Genomic DNA, 18288 nt, shown 5'->3' with positions numbered 1-18288 from the left:
GCGATTGTAACATCCCAGGCTCTATTCATTTGCTACATTCTGATAAGGGAGAAATCTAGAGGGATTTGCTGCCTACATGTTCATTCTGAGGTCTTCTCCAGGCTCACTGCCACAGCCACTGCCAGCACACTTGGTATCCCTCCTGCTTCTCCTGCCTCCTCTCTTTATCCAAGATGCAGTTTGAGTAAGTGTGAGAGAAAGGTTAAGGGTATGAAAAATAAAGCACTAGGAACTGTCCGCACCCCACCCACTTCTGGATACACCATTGCTTTGTCTGACATTATTAAGAAACTTTCCCCCAGAAACAGCCAGGAATATTCTGGGCTTAATCCCGCCTCCTGAAGAATCCAAGGAAGTTCTATTTTCTAGTCTTGTCAAGACACTTGCCAAACAGATACACTTCCACGCTGTGATGTGGTTTTCCATGGTTTTTCTGTCCGAGTGGCTCACCCACTACTGCAAACCCAGAATTGCACGATTACCTAATTTTTTTTTGAGTAACCCCCTTCTGGAAGCAAAAGAATATCAACAAGACACAGTATGTAAACAAACCCACTTTGAACCCTCTATGTGCAAACAGATAGGAGACAGCAAGTTTCTTTGATCTTCCTGGAGTTTCTCAAAAAAGACTTAACTCTTGGGAAGAGGGAAGCTATTCAAGAAGGTCACCATTGTAACTGGCAAGCGAATGCTGGTCCCTGATCAACTCATCCTTTCTTAATTAAATGGTTCAAGTGCTAATTCAGTGATTTCTCTCTCCTTACTTTAGCCAGAACAATTAAATGTAACTAACACACACACACATGCATTCACGTACATGTTTATTTTTAAGGATATCATAACAAAATTTGAAGGTACTGGACTTAAATTTCAATTTGAAGAATGTCAGTGTCACTGGTTTAGCCTAGCCCCTACTTCATCTCAGTTGCCTCCTCTTGACTTGAGACAGAGGGAGCATTAGGTCTGCTAAGCAGCGGGATCTTTGATTCAGGCTGTATTAACCTACAGGCACTGACACACAGGATGAAGAAAGTAGATGATTCTGTGAGTGTCCTGGTGCTGCGTTATAGTGAGCAGTGGGAGACAACTGATCCCCTCCAAGGATGAACTTCTGCTCATCCACCACGTGCATCCATCTCTTATCTCACTTCCATCTCAGCATCTATTTATACTCTGAGTGTGTGTGTGTGTGTGTGTATGATTTAGCTACTTATCATCTATATCTATCCATCCAATCATCTATCCATCTATTCATCCACCTATATATCTAATAATGTATTTAACCCTCTCTCCATCCACCCATCCATCCATCTATCCACCTACCCATTCATCCATCCATCCAACCATCCATCCACCCACCCACACATCCATCTACCCACCCACATACACATGCATCCACCATCCATCCATCCATCCAATGACATACCCATTCATTTACCTATCAGTCTAATCATCTATCTATTCACCCATCCATCTATCCAATCATCTATTCACCCAGCCATCCAACCAATCTATCTACACACTGATTCATCTACCTAATAATCTATCCACTATCTATCTATCTAATAATCTATCTATCAGTATATATAATCATCTATCTAGCTTCAATCTATCAATCCATCATAGATCTAGCAAGTCATGTCTGTCTACCATCTGCCTATTATCCACATGTCAGAAGGGGAGGCCCTGTCTTTCTTCAAACTCTGTTCTCCACTTACACTTCTATTTTTCTTCCTATTGAGCTTTCTGAGGTCCTCGTGGATCTATGCTATATTCCTCATAACTTATAATCCCCCAAGTTAAAAACCAACCCATAGCTCTGAAAAGCCAATATTTGTAGGATGTATAGTTCTATAAACATAATTCACTTTTGCATTAAAGTGTGAAATAAAACTTTTCCCTCAAAGAAACTAATAGAAAATAAAGTTTATAAAGGTTAAGAAACAATTTTGGTTGCAGACAACATAGGAAGAGGATACCAGGTAGAATATGTGATAAAGAACACAATTCTACTAACATGCACATCATATGAGTATGTATCAAATACTAATACCAGAAAACATTTTTATGTTACTTAAATTTTAAATATATTAAAAGGCCATATGTAACAATGATTTATTTTAGATTTTATAAGATATTTATTTAAAACAGTTGGGGCAATACACAGAGCAATTCATTTTCATTACACCCATGGAAATGTAGGACATGGCCGGAGGCTGCCATTTCATAGACATGAATAATGGAAAAAAGTGCACAAGAACAAAACATTGGAAACCTGTACTCCAAGTGGCCATCCCGATGTTTCTATTTTAGATACGTAAATGCTTTGCCTCTTGTGGGCTTTTTTTATTCTTCTGTGTGTATGCGTGGGTATCTGTGTTTGGGTATGTGCACGTGAGTGTAGTACCCACAAAAGCCAGAAAAGGGCATTGGACCCCTGAAGGTAGAAAGACACACGTTTGTAAGCCATCAGATGTAGGTGCTGGAAAATAAACTTCTGCCAGAGCAGCACGTACTCACTCTCCGAGGGTCTCTCTAACCCTCCTATAGACTTTCAATGTTATAGAGCATAGAGGAAATATAATATTCTTTCATATAGAAGGTATTTTGCCTCAGTTTTATTGATATATATTTATATAAAAAATCTCTTATGCCCCAATTTTCAATTTACAATTTCAATAACACAATTTTAATAGCAGCTAAGAAAGCTCTATTAATCAGCTAAAAATACCTACCATTGGATCTTGCCCATACCATAGTACATGGTGGGTGATAAAGGTCACCTCTATTGCTTTGAGCATTCGCTATGCCTTAGCTACTTTCACCCTCACAAGAAGCTATCATTTCTACCCTCATCTTACAGACAAGGAAAATGAAGGACAGGGAGGCTTGATGGGCTGCCTGAAGCTGGGCTTTCGCCATGTTCAACGTTGATATAACACAAACGTGTGCAGGTAACACACTCAGAGTCTCTGTGCTACCGTAAGGAATATGTACCTATGCTACAGTAAGGAACATGAATCTAAAGATGGCCCCTCATGTGACAAGAAAGCCATTTTAACCTTCATGTTTCTTTCCCTCAGATTATCTTTTGGGGCCACATGTCTCTGCCTTAATTCTTCATAATTGAGGGGGCATCATGCTAGACTTCTGAGGTTCTGCAATGCAGCCTGCACAGCCCACACATGTGCTTGTATGTAGCCACACCAACAATTCATTATATTCAACAGTTTTGTTATACCAGCCGAAAGCACCAAGCAGCTGATGATCTTAGCAGTATCCATCCTCATTCGGACTGTGCTTCCCATTTATAGTGATAATTGTGTTCCCTATAAAACTTTAAATCCAGGGTGGCACTTGAATTCATAAATATCCTTTAGCTAACTTTAAACCAGACTGGTGATCACAAATTAAACCAGTTTCATCGAATAACACATTCTTAAGATAAATGTATTAGCTGCTTTCTCTCCTTATCTATAGCCAAAATTTGAAAATTAAAGAGTCCTGCTTTTCTTGATTAAAGTTAAAAAGACATTCAAGCTTTTAACATTACAGAAACCTGATCTGCTTCCTAGAATTACCTAACATTGGCTTTGAGCCTAGAAATCTTTGCACGTATATTTATTAACCTGGGAACACTGGAGAGTCACCTAACATGTATTGATTACCACCAAGACACCAGCATGAAGTTGTTACCAGGACCCTGGCCCTGAGTAGCAGCCCTGTCATCATATAATCATCCATGGTAGTGATTCAACTCTCATTTTGAAATTTGCCACCTGTTTGTTTGGTCCTAATAAAAACGTGTGCTGGCAAAGCGCTTGGACTCATGTTTTTGTTAGTGTCTTGTGCACTTTGAAAGCGATATTCTCATTGTCCAAATGTCAAGCATCCCCCGGGACCCCTGAGGGTGGTAATGACTCCAGAAGCACAATCTAACAGGATCTTCCTTGAAGGATGCTTGAAAACTGCTGGGCTCTGACTGGATCCCATATGGGCTTAGAAAAGTCAGAATGAATGTTGGATGTACTTTTTCTGGCCTATTTGCATATGTTCTTCAGTATGCAGGATGTCTCTGTATATAATTTAATTGTTGTATCCCCCCCCCATTAATACATATGCAGATGCTTGCTCTGCAGCTGTGGTGTTTAGTCCTAAGTGTGCTTCTGTCTGTCTGCCCTGCAGGCTCAGGGTCAAAGGGAGAAGAAGCAAGAGAACTATGCCTTCTAACCTGTGAGAAAATTCACTCAAGTAGACAGAAGAGGGAAGCAAACAGCCTGCCCGAGCTACAGCTGAGAAGGGAGGCTGCCCTTGATCATTTCCCTGGTGAGGGGGATGGCTATAGTCTCAATGCTCCTCGGAGTAGTTAGGGACTCCATTGGGAAAGCTTCGCATGAACATCCCAGCGTGGAAACATACCCATTCTCTGTAATGAGATCTCACAGGATCTATCTCCATTGCACCAAAGCTTTCCATTTGAATATATTTTTTCTAGATCGTTCTGAGTTACTCTTTCTTGGCTGAACACCACAGGCTATGCTCAGCACCTCTCAGCCCTGGGGACTGAGGAACACTGACCACTGTCTTACCATCATGGACGTCTGGACTCCTGTCAAAAGTCGGCAGAGTTTTGATAAAAAGACAAGCTTCAGGGTGTTGGTTTATGGTAGCTCATCTCTACCTTGGTGAAGCCCTGTCAGCCGGAAGCCACTGCTGCCTCACCCTCGACAACTACGGAGATTTTAGCTCCTTCCCACGGGGCTCTCCAGCTAACGGACTTTGTGCAGGCTCAGGCACTGTGGTCAGGGCCTGTCCCTGATACTGCAGGAGCTCCTATTTAGCCTCAGAATTTTAAGCCTTCATATTCAAAAAAATATTCTTTTGAATTTTTAAAATAGTTGTAGTAGAAATTTTAAAGTTTAATTAATTCAACACCAATTCTTGACTGAGGATTACTTGCTTATTTTGAGCAAAATATGACTGTCCCAAAATTCCAATCTTTGTCTCCTTCTGCTTATCGCTATTAATCACTGGTTGGAGTCGGTACTTTTGGCTTCCTATAGGTAGAACAGGTGGTAACCATCTTTTGGCCAAGACAGACACAGTATTTATAAAGTGAGAAGAAACCAGATAAATATTTCCTTCTAATTTCAAATATTAGAAGCCTCGCTTAAAAAAAAATAGAAATAGGACCGTACAGTATAACTACTATTAAAAGATTCATGATGCTCATTAACTAAAATGCAAATTAATCAGAATGAATGGGAAAGAGAAATGTTAGCTGGAAGTCTGCTGCACTCGTTGGATTTTATTAATTAGGAACAGACAATTCATAGCTGATTTCATCTAGACACAAACGTCCAAAAATTCTGTTAGCTTTATTTTGGGTAAATACTTAGACTTCATTTTAAATATAGAAATAAAGCTAGGTTTGTTTTGTATAAAAATAAAACCCACCTTCTTTAAAAAGAACTGACATCAGGAAGAAAAATGTCCAAATTACACAATCGCACGTGGGGGGAAAATTTAGAAAAGAGGAATTTTAAAAAGAAATCAAAGGAGACAAAGAGAAAACAGGTCAAGTCAGTATATGGGAGTGCTAATTGGCTAGTTACTGTTTTGATAGATACATCCATCTATTATGTAGACACAGTTTACATCAATGTTGCCTTGGCAAGACTAGGCATACTGTGTCACATAAAAGCACCTCCAACGTGCATATTCTAATGTGTCTGTGCATGTTAGCATACAATATAGGAATGATTAGAAGTGGCAATGTTTTGTCTCTCATTGGTAGATTATGATGACTTCAGAAGAATTAGACAATTGCCCCAAGTGCAAGCACACAGAGCTTATGCAGCGTCCCATGGTTATGCCAAGGCAAGGGGAGGAACAGTCAGGCAAGGCAGGGCTGACTAGAGCTTTCTTAACACCCTAAGCGTCTTCAAATAGTGACAAAAATAACCACAAAGTTCAATGCAAATGTTAGTTTCATTGAACATTGAAATTGTTCAATGGAACAAACCAAGGCTGTTTAAAGAAAGGTTACAAATTAATTTTCGCAAATACTGTAGTGCCAACCATGATGCCAGCCACTTACAGGGTTTCTTAGACACTTTACTAAGAATAGTTTCTTTTTTAATTTTATTTCTTTATAAAGTGTTAGCATGATATTCTGGAATTAAATTAAGACTGTTTTTCTATTCCTACATAAGTCAAAATTGTTCACTTTATTTTTCTACATTTCTTATCATTGATAATTTTTAAAATATTGAGATGTATAGAGTAAACTATTTATTAACATTAAAGCTTAAATTTTTGTAACAAGACAGTAATATAAGAAAAATTAGAAATTTATTGAAATTGTAACACTAATGTTCTCTCCCACCCCATTTAACATGTGTTTACTGAGTTCATTAATACATAAAAAATCACTCGGTCAAGCTCACATAATGGCAGGTTACTAACATTTGGAGTTTGATTGGTTGAAATCAGTGTGCTGGCTAGTTTTACGTTAACTTGAGTCACTGGAGAGGAGGAAGCCTCCATGTGATCAGGCTGTAGGCAAGCCCACAGGGTATTTTTTAAATTAGTGGTTGATGGGGGAGGGCCCATCCTATTGTGGACTGGTGACCCAGGGTTCTATAAGAAAGCAGGCTGAGAACTGCCACAGCAAGCAGCACTCCTCCATGACCTCTGCATCATCAGCTGCCGCTACCAGGCTCCTGCCTGGCTTGAGTTCCTGTCCTGACTTCCTTCAGTGGTAAACAGTGCTGTGGAGGTGTAAGCCAAATTATCACTTTTCTCCCCAGGTCGCTCTGGTCCTGGTATTTCATCACACCATTAGGAGCCCTGACCGGAACAACCAGAAAGTACAATTTAGAATATTCCTCACAAGTGCCTTAATACAGGTTTGGGGACACGGCTTCCCTGGAAAAGGGAACTTTTTCATAGTGACCTGAAGGTTAAGTCTGAGTCAGCTGGGTGAATGGGATGGTTAATCCACACTGACAGTTTGATACGATTTAGTTTACCTAGGGGCTACACCTTTCGGTGTGTCTCTGTGCCAAGGGAAGATGAAAAGCAGAGAGGCCGCCATCATAGCATGGGGACAAAACCCCATGGCCAAACAAGGAAAACCAAGAAAGTGGGATGGGCAGAAGCATTACCCTTTGTGGTATGTCAGGATAAGGGAGAGCAGCCTCAGGCCTCCGCCAGGACAGCCACAAGCTCCAGCCATCATGCTTTCCCATCACGAGGGATTGTATCCTGTCAACTGGGAGCCAGAAGAAACATCCCTTCCCTTCAGTGAGTCTTGTCAGGTATTTCCTCACAGCAGTAAGAAGGAGATGGGGTGAGAACACTCACTGAGACCAGAGAGTGAGCAGCCTGGGCATGGAGGGAAGCCATCCCTCGGGGAAGTCCACATGGGCTTGAGTTCACGGTCTACATAAACATCTATATCACCTTCCCTCCCCATGGCCAACACACAGGCGGGCATGTGACTCAGGACCTCAGAAAAGGCGTAAAAGGCATCAGACACAAAGAGATTTGCTCTGAGGAAAAAAAGATTTCAAAAGAGTAATTGGTGTAATGTGTTTGTTTTATAACTGAGATGGAATTGTTTGTCTCAAAAAATGAAATTAATACATGATGGTGCTTGAAATATTTTAACTATCCCTAAAAACACACAGTGGGGTCTGTTTTCACAGAGAATACTTTTTATTACACGTGGTAGTGATTTCCAGGGCCACAAAATAATAGTTAAGTACTAAAAAAGTAGCTTCCTCGAAGGCGTGACACTTTGCTGGTCTTTTAATGTCATTATGTTCACCTCTGTTCTTCCTTCAATAAACATTCTGGAGATTATATATGTATGTATATAATATGTATGTGCATATATGTGTATTATATATGTATGTGTGTGTATATATATACACAGATATACATATGTGTGTATGTGTATGCGTATATATACATATATACATACATATACATATATGTGTGTGTATATATACGTATACATATACATATATATATATATATATATATATATATATATATATATACATACATACAAGTGGAAAACATCATGTGCTCAAGGTAACTTCAAAAGACAACAGGATGTGTAAATCCCATCAGCCAGAAACAAGAGAGACCTTCAGAGCTCCTCATTAGATCTCAGTCCTGAAAGTGTTTGATCTCTCTGCAAAGCTCAAAGCTCAGAGTCTCAAGTGCAGGCCCCACTGTCATTCCCACTGGTCACTTTGCTTCTAGAAAGCACAGAGCATTTGAAGAAATGCCAACCAATCATCATTATTGTTACAACTTGATTCTCCCGTTATTGAGTTAGAGAGCCTCTTGGGAGAGAAGGACTCCAGAGTTGCAGATAAAGTCTCCTGGGCATGGTGAGCCAAATGGAATTATTTAAACTGTGGAGTTTGAACTCTGTGCTCACACCTCCTTGCTTGTCAAAGGGAGCTACTAATATCTAACTCCAAGTGCAGTGGCAATAATTAAATGAGATGGTTCTAGGAAACCCTTACCTATGATGCCATTCAAGGCCTCAAACAGCTATGGAATTTGATATAAATTCAAACCACTGTATTTGAACCCAAGAAGTGGGCTATATCCTATATTTAAGATGTCTCTCCTTTAGCAAGGAACAATTATAGACTTGAATCAGTGCTGGTCTGTCAGAGGTATGTATGTAACAATTACAGACTTGAATCAGTGCTGGTCTGTCAGAGGTATGTATGGAAGTAGCTCCCTAGTTGTTCATCCTGCTCCTTCTTCAGTTCAGGGTCCCTACTGCTGTCTTGGGAAAGGTACCCCTGGGGACCACTCCTCACCCAGGACTAATGGAAACAGATCAAACAGTAGCAGAAACCAAACAACTAGACAATTCTATAAAAAAGAACTAATGTTTTTAAAACAAAGACAACAGCAATTGGCACCAATGGGGCTGTCACTAGGTGCTCCCTTTTCTAAAGCCCTACAGAACTGGTGCTCTAGCACTGGGCTCATGCTTCTGTTTCTCATGTCCAGCACGGGTCTTCCCTCTAACTGCTTTTCATGCCCCTTTCCCATCTTCCTACATCATAGAACACTAACATGAGGTCACGTCTTATAGCAGGGAAAATAGAGAGAAAGCAGGGCCAATGGCTTTAAGAAGCTTGGGTTATGGAGAAAGCACTCTTTTCTCCCTCCCCAAAAGAGGAGGCAGAATTCATAAAACTTGGAGAAGTCAGAAGAAAAGAAAAACTCAAATCCCTTTCTTTACTGGTTGGCTGATGAACTACAAAACCTAAAGTCTAGCTCAGGCGGATTGCGGATATACACAACAGTCAGGGTAGTTGTCCATTAGGGGGCTTTCTTGAGTTGGATTGGTTTGATGGAGACGGATGGGATGCTTGCTGCAAGGTATGCTATCATCACAGCCCAAAGGAAAAACAAAAGAGGGTCTCAGCCAAGCAAGCCAAGCTGTCTGTGAAGGAACACAGGGCAGGAAGCAAGAGACTGGAGGCATGGGGCAGGAAGCAAGGAGCAGGAAGGATGGGGCAGGAAGGATAGGGCAGGAAGGATAGGGCAGGAAACAAGGGACAGGAAGCAAGGAGCAGGAAGGATGGGGCAGGAAGGATAGCGCAGGAAGGATAGGGCAGGAAGCAAGGGACAGGAAGCAAGGGGCAGGAGGCATGGGGCAGGAAGGATGGGGCAGGAAGCAAGGGGCAGGAAGTAAGGGGCAGGAAGGATGGGGCAGGAAGTAAGGGGCAGGAAGCAAGGGGGAAGATTCTTGTTACCCAGGTGGCTCTGCTACCTGAGTGGCTGCTGTCAATAGGGGTGTGTCTCAACCACAAAGAAGATATGACATTTTACTGATAAGACCCACCCACCCCAGCCTACTGGGAAACTCTAATCGATGCCCAAGAGAACCACATACATAGCTTCTCCAGTGTGCTATCCTGTATCTCCACAGGGGTTGTATGTGGTTAAGAAGGAAAAGTATAAATGGCCTCTTTATTTTTGGTATCTAAAACTGGCTTTCTGACATAACAGCAGACAGGTAGATGGTAAGATTTGGACTGGACACTTGAACAAATTTCTAGCAGCATGAGTTCTGATCTCTGGAAGGGTCAGGTGGTCTACTGAGAATGTTATAAGGAGATGGTCAGTGGAGCCTAACATATTTCAAAACAGAGTGTGGGAAGCATCAAAACTGGCTTGTTTCTTACATTCCACTAAAACAAAGAGCATTTCAGATACAGATTTCCCCAAAGGAAGTAGATGTGCTATAAATGTTGAGACCATTGTAGATGGCTTCCCTTAAACTTATCCCACGTGGAAAGGAGACGACAGGTGAATCTGGAGGTGTTAAGTAGGCTGAAATAAAGTTGAGGGATCTCAACAATAAAGGGCTCTGCAATAAAAACATCAGGAGCCACTGAGCAAAAACTTAGCAGCTCTTAAATGACAAGTCTTTGGAATTTGTGTGGCATGTCTCTCTGCCCCGCCCCCATCTTCCCCATAATTGCAAAACTAAATTATGTGCATGTGTTTGTGTAAGCATGTCGTGTGAGTGAGTATACATAGCTGTCTGCGAAGATGTTCTGATGGCCAGTGTTCTAATGATAGTACAGTATAGGTTATTTGAGATCCTAACCACAATTACAAACTTTAATGGGTACAAAATCACTTACATGGAAACCTCTCGCAGGCAATGTAAGGATGTACAATTAAAATTGTCCCAAGGAGGAGGTGGGAGGGTGACACACTCAGAGTAGACTTGAGCAGCTGAGATAGGAGGATGACATGCTCAGGAATACACAGAGCAACATGGCAAGACCCCATTGTCATGAGGTATGGGTAGTGACCAATGAAAGAACTTGCCCTGCTACAGATTTAGTTGTTGACAGAAAGAGCGAACCTGTGTGGGCTCAGTAAGGGAACTAATACTGTAGATGGTGAGAAAACCATCAGAAGGGAAATCAAGCTTAATTTATGTCAAATATTCTAATCTGTCTTCACAGGAAAAGCAGCTGAGATGCTCACCGGGCAACACTACTCTCTGGTGGAGACCAACAGTGGGACTCTGGGCACTTTCACCTTGCCATTGCCCTTCTCTCCAGTGAGTCTGGCAAACAGAAACTCTCAACCTATACCATAAACCTCACAATCCTATGTTTCTGTATTCAAATCCGTTGCTGGAGGCTGCTGTTCCATTTTCTTCTAATTCATCTGTTTTTTTTTTTTACATTCTTTCTGTTTGTTTTATCTTTCTTTCCAGTTTTATTATAAAAGAATATTTTGTTATCTACAACCATAAATGTTTTCAATGCCAGGTAACTTAAGTCATTCTTTGAAAAAGTTAGAAAAATAATTTGCCCATAACAAATATAGACCGTAAGTATATGTGTGCATCTCTGGAGTCTTACTTATGACAGTCCCTTTCCCACATTGTTGCTATTCCCCAGACACCATTTGAAAAGGAAAAAAAAAATGTTACAGTAATTTTATTGTCCTCATGGCTCTAACACTTCCAAACGTATTCTAGCTCCAAGAAACCGGCATCATGTAATTTTTCATGGAAGAGATAAACTAGGAACAAATGCTGCAACCTCCACAGACTATTTTCTCAGTGTTCACAGGGCTATCTCCTCCTGCCAGGCTCCAGCTTTGGACACATCTCTGTGTGCATCGGTTCTACTCAGCTCTGGAGGATCTGATGAAAAAACTCAACCTAGATTAATGCCGAGTATGGCAAGTCACACTCATGGGTGCAGTTCCACTGTGTGAAGTGGGCCAGCAGTACACTGGCGTTGCAAGGTGTGTTTCCCATGCGTGTAAACCAGTGCTCCAGGAGGAGGTGGACCCGGGTCTTAGCTCATCATCTGTTCTCATTAGCTGCATAGTTTGGAGGCTCACAATAACAGGGCGGATGAAGTACTTTATGGAGTACCAATTCAGAGACTGAGATAAGGAAAGCTCCCTCTACTAAAACCATATCGATTCTCTTTTTAACCTCAGAGGCATAATTTCTAAAATCGCTTGGACATCTGGTAAGGTTATTGACTTTGCCCGGGCGTACTGGAGATACACGGTCTGAAGGGCAAAGAGGTCTCCATTAGGATGTCAGGATAAGCTCAAGCCCAAATGGACACCTGCTGACTTTGGTCTGGTCTTCCTTGCTTGCTCAAATGATCTGCCACTAAGCAAGGAGAACAAATGGGTTCTGAGTACTTTAATAACACCAGGCATCCTCAACGATTTCAAATAACATTCTGTTTCAGTTGCCTTGGATCACAGCCGCGGTTAGATATCTTTGACAAGCTGTTTATTTTTGTTACTGTTTTTGTTGTTGTTGATGATGATGTTGTTATTTGAGGGACCATTCTACAACAAAAATGATGATGTCTACCAACAAGATGGAAACTGAAGCTCACAGTGTTAAACCTGAGCAGGCAATGACAAAATTGTAGGTAATATTTAATTCAGAGCACACAACCAAAAATAATCTTTGGGGGGGGGGGGTTGGGGCTCAGAACAAATAAAGGTAAAGACAAAACAAATTTGTGTGACCGCAGTCTCAGTCCTCAGTTGTAGTTTGTTCTAAGAGGATAATGGTTGCCTTCGGTGGCTTGTACTTAACCCCTGCCTCCCCGCATTGTCTCCAGACTTACCTGCAGCTGGAGTGGGCCTAAGCCTGGTGTTGCTGCAGCGGCAGCTGCCATGGTGGTTGGGATCAGCTGAACAGGGTAAGGGTCACCTAAGTAAGAGAATAATAGAGGCGTCAGCACCTTTTATCTCCTCTCCACCTGCAAATTAAACTCCTGCATTCACTCTCCCCCAAAGCCTGCCTTTGTGTGCCTGGCTGGGGCCTAATGAAAAGCTCTATTGTGTAGCCTTTTACCAACACTCTTCACAACCCTGGCTGAGAGAGGAATGCGAATAAAAGGAGCAAGCAATTAAGGCTGAAACCTCATCCTTTTTTCATGATGTATTTAGGAAAATGGGGGGTTGGGGGTGCATGGTTCAGAGGGCTGTACTTGGACAGACACACACACACACCACTGCAGACTTGATCAGAGCACAGCAAGTCTTTGGCAAATTTTCAGTCTTATCACAGACAGAACTTAACTAAACTCACTTTCATTTTAACGAGCTAAACACTAAAGATTTAAGCCATTAACTAAACTTTCGAATGTTGCCTTGTGGTCTAATAGCTCACGGACAGTTTCAGAGTAAAGAAAACATCTCATGTTTGCCCTTTCTTTCTTTTCTTTTTGACATTATAGAAAATGTTGACATTTTAATTTTATAGAGATAAATGTTGCCAAAAGTATATTTTAGAGGCAACAAATGGACAAATAGATCTTCCAAAATTAGACTTAAAAAAAAAAAAGGTCTTGTCTTTTTTTTTTCATCTTATGTTTTATAAAAATGTATACCAGAGGTATACATGGGTCATGTGGTGTATTTTTGATGCAGATCAAGAAATATTTATTTGCTAATAAGAGCTAAGGCAGATAGATACTCTGCACAGGGGCTAACTGTGTGTTAGTAATGTAATCAATAATATGCGCTAGCTAACCACTGGCCAGAGGAGATAGCAAGAAATCAAAAGTAATGACTATAAGAATAATTTTTCTAAGATATTAAACTGACTTTAGAAATTGAACATGTGAGGCCAGGTGTCTGTAAACTACCATTCAGGAAACTGAAGCAGAAAGACCTGAAATTTATGGCCAGTGGGGGCTACACAAGTGAGACCCTGTCTGAAAAAAAAAAAAAAAAACAAGCAAAAATTAATCCATGAAAGAAACTAAGTGTTCATGCATAAACCATATTAAGGTAATTCACTTTTAAACACTTGCTGAGTACCCAGGATAAATGGTGAACACTGCTCTTTGGTACTGGAAGATGAATTCTTAAAAAGTGTAACATACACACAGGGTTTTATGAAGAATGCAGTGAAGTTCAAGCAGTAGGCTTCCAGAGAGGCCCCATAGTAGCATGTTCACAGGGTCTCAACAGCTGTGTTTCACCAATTCCTTGATTTTATACTTGGTTTTGATTTTGTGTTATAATAAATATTTTTTACTGCTATTGAGATTATATATATATGTGTGTGTGTGTGTGTGTGTGTGTGTGTATAATTTAGTATTTTTATTTGAAAGAGAATGCTCTAGCTTTGTTTCTGTTATTGTGACAGATAGCCTGAGAAAAAGCAACCAGGGGAATCAAGAACTTATTTGGATTTCAATTCCAGGTGACATTCCCTTGCTGAGGGGAAGTCACAGGAAGAACTTGAGACAGCCAGTCACATAACATTCACAAACAAGCAGGGGGAACTGAATGTATGTACATACGCTGCCTGCTTGCTTCTCCAGCTAGATTCCTTACACAGTCCAGAGCCTTGCCTAGGAAATGGTGCTTCCCACAATGGGCTGCATGCTCTAGGGCAACCGACAATGGAGGTAATCCCCACAGTCTTAGTGACAGGCCGATCTGAATTACGTAATTCTGAAACTGAGACTCTTTTCCCAGGCAATAGAGGTGGTGTCAAGTTGACAGTTTAAACTAAGAGCACAGGGTGGCTGAACTACAGAGCAGGTTGAAATAGATAAGCAAGGACTGTGGACAGTGTTGGGTGGTAACTTAGTATCCAGGGTTCTATACACAGATATTAAAGCGTCTAACTTTACCCTACACAAGAAAGGGAACCCCACGTGTGAAGAACAAAAACAACCAAGACTACTTAACTAGCAAGGGGAAGTCACAGAAGCCGTCTTCTGTGTAGCAGGTGACAGGGGTGGATTGGTAAGAACCTAAGAAATTCAACACTTAAGGGGGTCGAACTCACAAGGAAGTTGGCTGGTTTTGTGACAAAGTAGGAACTGGCTCAAGGTGAATTTCGGAGTTTTCACTCAACACTGATAGAAGAATGGGTCGGTCTATTTATTTGGCTCATAACAGAGATAAGGGATAAGATTGCCACACTAGGGTGGGAGGCGGAGTGAAACACGTGAAGGAATAAGAAAATACTTTGGATATTTGCTTGCCAACTTTTGAAAGAGGTGAGCGCATGCATCCCAGTGAAGCCCTGAGACTCAGTAACATCAGTTTGGAGTAAATACAGAGGAGAACAAACCTCGAGTAAACAGGTCCTAGGACTGGAGACTGTAATGATAATTTATCATCGAAAGGGAACATGGAGACTACTGGTGACTTTAAAAATAAGTGTGTGATCCTGGATTTTAGTGATTAAAGTGACCTGGGAAGAAAGTCTCAGTGATAGACGGTAGGAAAAGCTGGTCTGTGGGGGCAGGGCGGGGACTATCTTGGTAACATTAACTGATGTTGGAAGAGCTAGCCTAAGAAATGAGTAGCACCATTCACTCCCTGGGTATGGAACAGCAGCAGAAAGGGTGCACTGAAGAGGAAGCTAGCACCCAGTCACACCATTTCTCTCTGCCCTTGCCTGTGGGTATGACCATTTGCTTCAAGTTTCTGCCATCTTGACTGCCCCACCCCCACTCCCATGTTGGACCGTAACTTGGAATTGCAAGCTAACTTGAACTCCTTCCCCAAGCCGTTTTTTTTGGTTAGGTGATTTCAACATAGCAACAGTGAATGACAGGAAGTCATTCTGGAAATTTCGACTGACAGCGAAGGAATGTTCAGGGAAGAAGAGGCCTACAGAAAAGGAACCTGGAGTGGAAAGGGTGAGTTGGGGAGGGAGCCAGGTCTCACTGGAGAGAAGCTGGTGAAAACTGACTTGGAGTGAATATGGTCAGGTGAGGGCAGGAAAGGGTGCTGGAGGCAGCTGTTGTGGATGCTTCTTAAAATGTGACTGCCCCTGAGTGGAGGCCACATCTCCTAAGAAAGATACAGTTGCAAAGTCCCCCTTAAACCCAGTGCTCCAGGCACTGCTGGAAGAAACACAATGGCTCTGATTACTTACATTTCTGACCTGTGTGCCTCCCCCCCCCTCCCCCAGGTACAGGATTATTCTCAAATGTACAGGCTAGGACAAACTTGTTAAGAGTACACTCCTCAGATGGAGGTACAAACCTATCCCACCCCTGGCCAGCCAGTGCCCAGGCTGGTGTGTGGGGGTGGATTTGCAATGTCAAAGAACCTGAGCTTCAGGCACCAGCAAGGAGGGATCAAATTGAAGGTTGGTTGGGTGTCTAGTGGCACCTAGCTTTGGGGAAATTAGTTAAATCGGCATGATTACAGCTTCTGAATCAGAGTTTAAATTTTAACGGGATTTCCAGGTGATTTGCAAGCATCTTCCCCCTGGCAGATGCTGGAAGAGACAACGTGGAAGTTGTTGCTGCTGCTGCTGCCGGCAGAAGTGTGACTAGGCGGAGTTCACGTTTAAAGAGACAAATAGGTGCAAACATTAGAGCAGGCTGCTCTGCTATCGAGGAGCATCCTGTAAAGACATGACAAGCATGTGACAAGGGGAGGGGCAGGTGATGTCATACGTTTGGGGTCTACTGCCACTTGGTATCATTAATTGCCTAATCTATATGACACTAGTTCAATGGAGGGAAGTTGAAATGTTTAAAGTTGAAATCACATTTGTACAAACTAGCTAAAATGGTAAATATTGTAATTGTATGGTTATTAGAATCGATCATGTAAGTGCTTACAACATTGTAATTCATTTGTACTCCTCATTTAATGAACACAATCTTAAAATTAACTAAGCCGCTCATGTACAGGGCTCTTCACAGGGATAATTCATTTATATAATTTACTTTCCCTGTTGTAAATTAATCAATTAATAAGCACTTGCAACATCCACCATGTGATTAGGAATCTGCCGGGTGCTGTGTGAGACATCACACTAAAATTAAAGAAATCTGGGCCTCTAATCATCATACGTTCGTACTGTCTGAGCATGTTTGGGTTGCTCAGGCCGTTACTGAGTGCTGAGGGAGTTAAAGGCTGGTAGCTTTAGGCTTTACTCAGAGGTATGGGGGAAGCAAGGAGTCACCTTGGCTCCAGTAGCTGCCAGGTGGTCAGGAGGACAGAGTGAGCAGGCCGGGTGACCTGTATCAGAATGTGAGTGTGAAGCCTGGGCAGGGAAAAGGAACCCAGCCTAACGGATGAGCCACGGAAGAAAGCAGGTCATGAGTATGTTTGCATGAGAGCAAACACCTGCAATGGTGGCTCGGGTTTACACACCACTAACGTCTAAATAGTAATAGGTTACATGCACGTGTAAAAGTCACGGGCTAAAATCTAGACTTCTCTAACATTTTTTACAATGCGCATATCAGAATACTATCATTTTCATTCCTTACATGCACGACAACATTCACATACCTTCCTTTGTGTTTGTATCTAAGTAAATGCACTCTTATCATACACGTCTGACACATATGTAAATGTATGGATATATATGAAAGAGTCATAAGCATTAAGTAATAATATACATTTGTTATTGGTTGAATTCATTGTGTAGCTCATGTTGATATACTGAAACCCAAATCCATAGGATCTCAGTATGGCTCTACATGGAGTTAATGAAATGAATTAGTAAAATTCAGTGACAGACCCTAATCTAAGAAATTCAATTCAGTGACAGACCCTAATCTAAGAAAAGTCCATCATTTAAAATTAATGTGTGTGTGTGTGTGTGTGTGTGTGTGTGTATGTGTGTGTGTGTGATATTATAGGTTGCTGCAATCATCGAACCACTTTAGTGACTCAGTTCTTGTCTCCCACTTGTGAAGGAAGGCTAGGCCTTGCTCTTTGGCCCCTGTGCTTTGCTCTCTAGGTTAACTGGCCCACAAGCTTCTCGCTGATTCTCCGGTTTTCCTTCTCGACTTCAGAGTGTTATGATCGCAGGTGAGAATCAGTGAATCTAGCATGGATCCCATGACATGAATTCAGGCTATTGTGTTTGTACAGACATAGCTCTTGCACTCTGGGACACCTTCCTGGCCCTGACAGGAGTCCTTAGAGGGAGATGTTTAGGAGCCAGACATACCTCTGGGGCGAGCAGGGGAGGATGTATCATGTACGCTGAAGAAAGAGGCTTCGTAAGAATGGTTTCATCTCTAACATCTCCTAGCTTCTATGCTTGTCAGAAACACTCCTGTTGCCTAAGTTACCTAGTCTGTGACATTTCATTCTAGAACACAACAGTCTAAGAATGCTGTTTGCTAACCTGTTTGATATTTAAGGGAATGGAGGACAACACAATTTGGCAGCAGAAATGAGTAAAGTATTAACAACCATCGTGTCTCTTCAGTCACATACAGCTACTGAAAC

General features: G+C 41.7%; 1 protein-coding gene across 13 annotated transcripts in view; it reads right to left on the bottom strand.

Moving 5' to 3' along the window:
- Sox5 (SRY-box transcription factor 5) overlaps nucleotides 1-18288 on the bottom strand; it is a 944504-nt gene that overhangs the window by 90319 nt on the left and 835897 nt on the right. For all 13 annotated transcript variants that reach the window (XM_085839787.1, XM_085839784.1, XM_085839788.1 and 10 more), the window contains one exon: nucleotides 12678-12763. In XM_085839787.1, the coding sequence (XP_085695913.1) occupies nucleotides 12678-12763 (86 nt within the window). The remainder of the gene's footprint in view (nucleotides 1-12677; nucleotides 12764-18288) is intronic.

The sequence above is a fragment of the Mus caroli genome, unplaced genomic scaffold (assembly GCF_978045245.1).
Source record: "Mus caroli unplaced genomic scaffold, Mus_caroli_1 scaffold_7, whole genome shotgun sequence".
NCBI classification, from domain to species: domain Eukaryota; kingdom Metazoa; phylum Chordata; class Mammalia; order Rodentia; family Muridae; genus Mus; species Mus caroli.
Note: the sequence above shows the minus strand (reverse complement) of the source record. Positions and strands in the feature narration are given on the sequence as shown.